At 31.7% G+C, this 7,643-nt stretch overlaps 1 protein-coding gene across 2 annotated transcripts; it reads right to left on the bottom strand.

Moving 5' to 3' along the window:
* Positions 1 to 299: 299 nt before the first annotated feature.
* Or5t9 (olfactory receptor family 5 subfamily T member 9) lies at positions 300 to 6,663 on the bottom strand. 2 transcript variants are annotated; one of them, XM_017591554.1, is made up of 2 exons: positions 6,644 to 6,663; positions 300 to 1,266 (listed from the first exon to the last, which is right to left on the bottom strand). In XM_017591554.1, exons 1-2 carry the CDS (start codon positions 6,661 to 6,663, stop codon positions 300 to 302), a joined length of 987 nt encoding a protein of 328 aa, XP_017447043.1. The 2 variants fall into 2 exon arrangements, with proteins under 2 accessions (XP_017447043.1, NP_001000317.1); NM_001000317.1 differs by lacking the exon at positions 6,644 to 6,663 and having other exon boundaries at positions 300 to 1,292.
* Positions 6,664 to 7,643: the final 980 nt, after the last annotated feature.

Below are 7,643 nucleotides of genomic sequence, written 5' to 3'. Positions count from 1 at the left end.
CTTACTACAACCAATATGACAACATTCCAAATAATCGACTGTTGATGTCATGAATGCTATTGAAAATCAAATAAATTACTAACATAAACATATATAACAATAGTATTTTTAATATATTTGAGTTTGAGTTCATCAATGGCTATGTATGTGATAGTGCACATTGATATTATTACAAACAGGAATTTGGATACTATTCATACATTAGCTCTAACATTTTGGAACATGGGCACCATTAACAAAACTTGAAAATACTTTCTTTATAAAATGCAGATTTACAACAGACATTATTCCTAGTGTTGTTAGAATTTAAGATGAACTTTATTCATGAACAAATTTCTCTCAAAAATCTTTTTCATTGCCTCTTTCACATCTTTGTTTCTCAGACTGTAGATGATGGGATTTAGCATTGGAATCACAATAGTATAAAATGTGGACACAATCATGTCATGTTCCAAGGCATAGTTAGAACTAGGTCTCACATACATGAAAAGAATTGTCCCATGATAAATTGACACTCCTGTAAGGTGAGAACCACATGTAGAAAAGATTTTTCTCCTCCCTTCTGCAGAACGCATCTTAAGAATTGCAAAGAGTATGAAACTGTAAGAAACCAGGACAATCAGGATGGTAATAATTTCGATGACTCCCACACAATAGAAGAGCAGAAGCTGGTTTATATTGGTGTTTGAACAAGAAATAGCCAGCAATGGAGGAATGTCACAGAAGACATGCCTAATTTCATTGGATGCACAGAAAGAAAGGCTAAAGGTAGCCACTGTGTGTATAGTAGCATGCATAATTCCACCTGAATAACAAGCTATGATGAGAGGTATATAGACAGTAGGTGACATTTTCACTGCATAGAGAAGTGGGTTGTAGATAGCTACATAGCGGTCATAAGCCATTGCTGCCAACAGGAAACATTCTGTGGTTCCAAATGTAACAAAGAGAAACATTTCTGTTACACAACCAGGGTATGAGATAGATTTATCTTTTGAAAGAAAATTGACCAACATCTTTGGAGTGACAACTGTGGAATAACAGGCATCTAGAAATGATAGAACGCTTAAAAAATAGTACATGGGATTGTGAAGGCGGGAATCTCCAATGACTAGTAAAACAAGTCCCAAGTTGCCTATAAGAGTAAAAAGATAGATCACAAAAAACAAAATAAATAACAAGGCTTGCATGTCAGCATCATCAGTGAAGCCTGTTAATATAAACATAGTGATGTCTGTCACATTGTTCACTGGGATTCTTTGTACACTGTAACCTAGTGGATGTCTTGACATCTCTTACTCATATACCATATAAAGTCAGTGTTTCTGAGAACCGTGTACATCAACACATCCCTATGCTTGTGTTTTAGAAACTCATAATGAACACTTTGTCCTTGGATGCTGCAACTGTAATAAAGAAGTTGAGAATAATTAGATGCATTACTGGGTTAAAAATTAATTTTAAAATGTCTATTTTTAAGTTTTACTGTGCTTTTTTCATATTTAGAGTCAGCAAATTTAGTCTTTACAGTGCTCATTATTCTGTTAATTTTTTCACTTTTTTTTTGGTACTCATGACTATCAACGTGAAGATATATCATATGTTATACACAGGATCTGTCTAATAAGTTCCCTTAGTATCTCAGTCATATTTAGATAGTGAGATGATTAGAGTTTAAGGAAAATTAGAATTTAATTCATTATGAACTATGATAAACAGAAAAAAATCAGAAAGGGTAAGATGAACCTTTTGAAAAGGAAAAACAAAATTAAAAAAAGGAAAACCCCTTTAAAATATATTTTAGATTTTACTTTTCTTTCTATAAATGAACATTGTAGCTTAACTTGATTTTTTTAACATTTGGGTTTCTTTTCTTTATTTTAGAGCAATATATTTTATAATATGAGAGATCTCAATTCACAGGGCAAGGATGTGTGAATATGAAAAATCTGTGTTTGGCCCAGGCATGATGGCATATGTCTTTAACTATAAATCTCTGATTAAACTCTGTTAGTGAAGTAAATTTATCTTGGTGTACATAACTATGTTCATACCTGCCCAGATCATAAAGCAACCTCGTCTAAACCAGCTAAAAATATATCGTTGGATTTAATGAGACCTATATGATTCATAAATAATGCTTGTTCATTCTCTTAGTACTAGTTCTATGGAATTGATAAATTTACTGTAAGCTAAGTATCATACAGTAACCATCAGTATTAATTATAGAAATATTTCTCAAAATAAATGTTATGATATGAGCCACAAACATGCACCAAAAGGCAATTCTGACAAAATCCTGGATCAGGAGTGAAGCTTCTATGTTTGAAACATAAATACAAGATTTAACGAAAGTCACAGCAAGTGTTCATTATGAGGGCCTGGTAATTTAACCTGCCTACCTACTGCAAACAAATCCTGGTTTCAATCTCTAGAATAAGAACTGATTCTCTCCAATGTTGTTGCTTTCTCTTCAGGATTTCAGACAAGTAAACACTGAATTAATGAACAGCCTCTCTTCATTAGACTTGATAAATCTCTTGTGACCTATTGATTTATGTTCACTATGAAATACATGGTAACTTTTGAATTGAAACTAACAACTATCAGCTTGGGACCCTTGAGAAGATGGGACACTTGAGAAACTGAGGTCCCAGTAAAAGGCAAGGTCTGGAGGAGTGGCGTGAGGACTGGAGACATCTGCTTGGAGGAAAAGGAGGAGCTCTTGGATGAGGAACAATAAGAGGGTGGGTAGGGAAGGGGATAATGGCAAGTGTATAAAAACTATTTAAGCATAATAATAATAATAATACTAATAATAATAATAATAATAATAATAGTAAAGTAGCATGAAGGCTCAGAAGTTGGTTAATAAAGCTCAGGACCTGAAAAAAGACAATAGTGGTAACTGCATGTGGTAAAGGTAGATGGTTCACCATTTATTCTCTTTCTAAGACTCTTATATATGTTGACTTATACACATACAGAATTATACACAGCTATATCCCAATGTGACCTTCACAAAACTGATAAGGAATTGTTGTAAGGAATTAGGCACATTATATTTTGAATGAAATTTTTGTGTTCATCTTAGATGAACTACTTATTGACATGGTAAATTGAGTAAACTTGTTTCTTTTGTATCTATGTAGTACTGATAATTATAAATAAGTATAAATAATATTGATTAAACTTGTGGTTGGTATTACACTTTCTTCAATCTTATTTTTTTTTTCGGAGCTGAGAACCGAACCAGGGCCTTGTGCTTACTAGGCAAGCGCTCTACCACTGAGCTGAATCCCCAACCCCACTTTCTTCAATCTTAAAAGTAAATTATTGCAGTTTGTTTTTTATGAGATTTACAAAAATATATTGCAAAGCCTAAATACAAATGTGAATTATTAATTTATATTTTATTTAGAACTAAAAAGGAAGGACTTTTGCCTTATAATATTAAGAATTAATGGGTTAGAACAATATATATATACACATATTTAAGAGCATATCTTAAAAAGAAATTCAGTGAGATTATAAATACAAAATAGTAGTCGCATAGTTTTAATGATCTTACAAATATACTGTTTATCTTCTTCAAATAAAGCAATAGAATAGTTAAATTTCTAATACATTTTATTTTAGTTATGAAAGGTCAATTCAAACCAATAATGTTATAATATTTTTTCTTTAAAATTATCCACTTTATAACACTTCTGATTTTAAAGCAAAGATGTTTTAGAAATTTGCCAATCTACTCATTCAACACAGAATTACACAGAAACAAATGTCTATTTCATTTCAGATAATTGGTAAAAATCACTCTAGCCCAAATTAAATGTGCCATTTAAATATTTTATCACACATACTTACAATACAAACATTTCTATGTTATACAAATAAATTTGGATTGATAATTATTTAATCTAATTGACTTTCATAGAAAGAAATTACAAATGTAAATATATATATATATCTAATATTCTTAGCAAATAATAATTAGTATGGTAGAAGGATGTGAAATAAATCAACATTGTCACAACATATTGCTCCAGCAGTATCAGAAACACAGAGATGACATGAAGAAAACAATAACTTCAGGTGCTGCTTTATCCTAATACTAAAAGGGTTGGCAGAATGTGTGTGTGAGTGTGTATGTGTGTATATCTGTGTGTGTGTGTTTGTGTGTTGTCTTTTAAAGTAGTCAATGTGACAACCTGTCAAATAAATGACTCAACACACTTTTACTAAATTTAGAACTGAGAATCGATTATAAGTGGCACCATTTGCAAAGCCAGGATTCAAGCTCAGACTTCTCTGTTGTGTTACTTTCAGAGGATTTGTTGTGAAGTTTTTATATTGTATCACCAATTAGGAATCCTTAACTTCTGACATGAAGACAGAATTACATATCTGATTCATTTTACATTTTATAAAGTAGCTAATATTTATAAGACAATTCAATAAAAAATGAATGATTTTATATTGAATCTTAACATTTAGAAATAAAGTTAAATTTTGTTGAAATTACTTAATAACAACAAAACCTCCAGAGAGCATATAACAGTTTTTGGTTTATGGTCTTTAAAGTTTTTATGCATTTCCTTGTTTTTTTATAATTTGAAATATAATCCTTAATTTTACTTCTCATAACCTTACTTTCCTTGTGGAAGTAAAAACAGATTTCTAATCAACAAGTATGTCTTCAGAATAAGATACAGTAAGTCTCCATAAGAGACATATGCTTCAGATGCAATATTCAATTTCTTAAGTAGCATTATAACATCAATTACATATAAAACTAATTGATATGTACTTTCCTGGGAAACACCATCTCTCTTGTTTACACAGTACAAAATAGTCAGCTGTTAAAACATAAATATAAGTAATATTACATGGAGTAAGTTGGTTATATTCAAGAAAATACATGTATATATATATATACATATACATATACATATACACATACATATATATGCATAGAATAACAATTAGTTAAAAAGATTCCATGAAATTGAAGGCTAGCTAGGATGGATATATGGGAGAGGAAAATAAACAATGCAATTATACATAAAATAATACTATAGAATTTTAAAAATTAAAGAAAACCTGTATGTTAAAGCAGATAGTATAATTTAAAATTCAGAGTTTCTAAATATTTTGTATATGATAGATTTTTCTCTTACAGTGGAAATGATTGCTTCAGTCGAATAAGGCAAGCTGTGAAAATTGTGTGTTTTCCTCTTACACCAGCCTTTTGAAATTTTCTTGAAGTATACAGGATTCTCCAGGGATAGAACATATTGATTCTCTCAGGATAGAAAATTACTCAGGTGATTTAGATCTTTCTATAACAAGGAAATAAATAATTTGTAAGTGAATATGACACAAAAAGATTGGCTCTAAATCATTTCTCAGTTAAAGAAGTATATATTCATAGGACCAAGAAATGCATGTAACAGAAAAGACTTATAACTCCATTATTAAATATGTGCTTAGAAAGTTTATCTGAAATTCGTTTTCTTCTGTTGAAAATATAAACACTTTATCCAAATATTCTAGAAAAATTATATATTAAGATCTTAGTAATCAAAGGATTATTAATTAAATATACATTCAAAAACCAAGCTTACTTAAAAATAATTGTCATAACTCCCAGTAGTATGTAAGATTGATTTACTATAAATGAAATGGTAGAGGTAACAAAGGAATGCTTGCAATTAAGACACACAATAGTGAATATGCAATACAACATGTTTATTTAGAATTTGCATATAATAGTAATTTTACTATTCATAATAAACTGTATAATATTAAACACAAATTATAATTTTAAATAGTTTTCTTACCTCAGAAAACAATATTTTAATATGTAAGATTATAACTCTTATACACATTTCAAATTTACTATATATAATATATATTCTCAAAATTGGGGCAATGATCAAACATAATTATCATAATCATTGCAGAAAAATGTCTGATTAAGAACTATCATTAAAATCAGAAGCAGGAATGTTAGATTCCCTTCTTGTAATCATCTTCCTTATGGCTGAGTCCACTGGGTCACCCCTGGTTTCCCTGAGCTCCCTGTTATAACCTGCTAACTTCCATTTTTCTACCACCTCTCAGCCCACCTTTATTAGACTTGCAGATCAAGACCATACAGGCTCAATAAACCCATCAAAGGCCTGCCATACCAGAAACATTGAAATTAGGCCCTTTCCCAGTATCTTCTATAGCAGGAATATCCATGAAATATAGCCCTGCAGATGGCAGAATGTGCTAGGAAGGACACAGTCAACAAAAACCAGGGCAATCTGACAATTTCAGAACATGGTTATTATGATCCGGGTACCTTGGTGTCCTACCATGAATAGAGCACAAGAAAATGACCTCAGTCTCAATCTTGTACAGATGATAAAGGTCTTTAAATAAAAAACAAATACATCACTTAAAGTAATATAAGAAAACACAACCAAACATGTAGAGGTCTTTAAAAAAGAAGCAAATATAAGCACAGGGGAAAAATTTCCTGATCAGAACACCAATGGTATATGTTCTAAGATCAAAAATCAACAAATGGGACTTGATAAAATTGCAAAGCTTCTTTAAGGCCAAGGACATTGCCAATAGGACAAAATGACACCCAACAGATTGGGAAAACATTTTTATCAATCCTACACCTAATAAAAGACTAATACCCAATATATACAAAGAATTCAAGAAGTTTGACTCCAGAGAATCTATTAAAAATCATGAGACAGTGCTAAACAAATAATTATCAACTGAAGAATATCAAATAGCTGAAAAACACCAAAAAAAAAAAGTTCAACACCCTTAGTCATCAGGGAAATGCAAATAGAACAACCCTGATACTCCACTTCACACCAATCAAAATGGCTAAGATCAAAAACTCAGAAAACAACAGGTGCAGGTGAGGATGTTGTGAAAGAGGAACAGTCTTCTATTGTTGGTGGGATTTCAAGCTGGTACAGTGGGGAGTTTCCTCACAATATTAGACATAGTACTATCTGAGGAACCAGCTATAACCCTCCTGGGCATATACGAAAAGGATGCTTCAAAATATAAGAAGGACACATGCTCCACTATGTTCATAGAAGCCATATTTATAACAGCCAGATGCTGAAGAACCCAGATGTTCCTCAACAGAGGGATGGATTCAGAAAATAAGGTACATTTACACAATGGAGTACTATTCAGCTATTAAAAACAAAGACTTCATGAAATTTTTAGGCAAATGGATGGAACTAGAAAAAAATCATCCTGAGTGAGGTAACCCAATCACAACAACAACAACAACAAAAAAAAACCTCACATGATAAGCACTTACTTATAAGAGGATATTAGCCCAAAAGGTAGGGATTCCCAAGATACAATCCACAGACCACATGAAGTTCAAGAATTTGGAAGACAAAAGAGTGGATGCTTCAGTCCTTCTTAGAAGGGAGAACAAAATATTCACAGAAGAAAATACAGAGACAAAGTGTGGAGCAGAGACCTAGGGAAAGGTCACCCAGAGATGAGCCCACCCAGGGATATATCCCATATATTGTCACCATACCCAGATAATATTGTGGATGCCAAGAAGTACATGCTGAGAGGTGCCTGATATAGGTGTCTCCAGG

Source organism: Rattus norvegicus, chromosome 3 (assembly GCF_036323735.1).
Source record: "Rattus norvegicus strain BN/NHsdMcwi chromosome 3, GRCr8, whole genome shotgun sequence".
Taxonomy (NCBI): Eukaryota; Metazoa; Chordata; class Mammalia; order Rodentia; family Muridae; genus Rattus; species Rattus norvegicus.
Note: the sequence above shows the minus strand (reverse complement) of the source record. Positions and strands in the feature narration are given on the sequence as shown.

What these genes read in the sequence shown, in the direction of transcription:
- Or5t9 (NM_001000317.1), bottom strand. Translation starts at nt 1,292, where the DNA reads ATGTCAAGACATCCACTAGGTTACAGTGTACAAAGAATCCCAGTGAAC.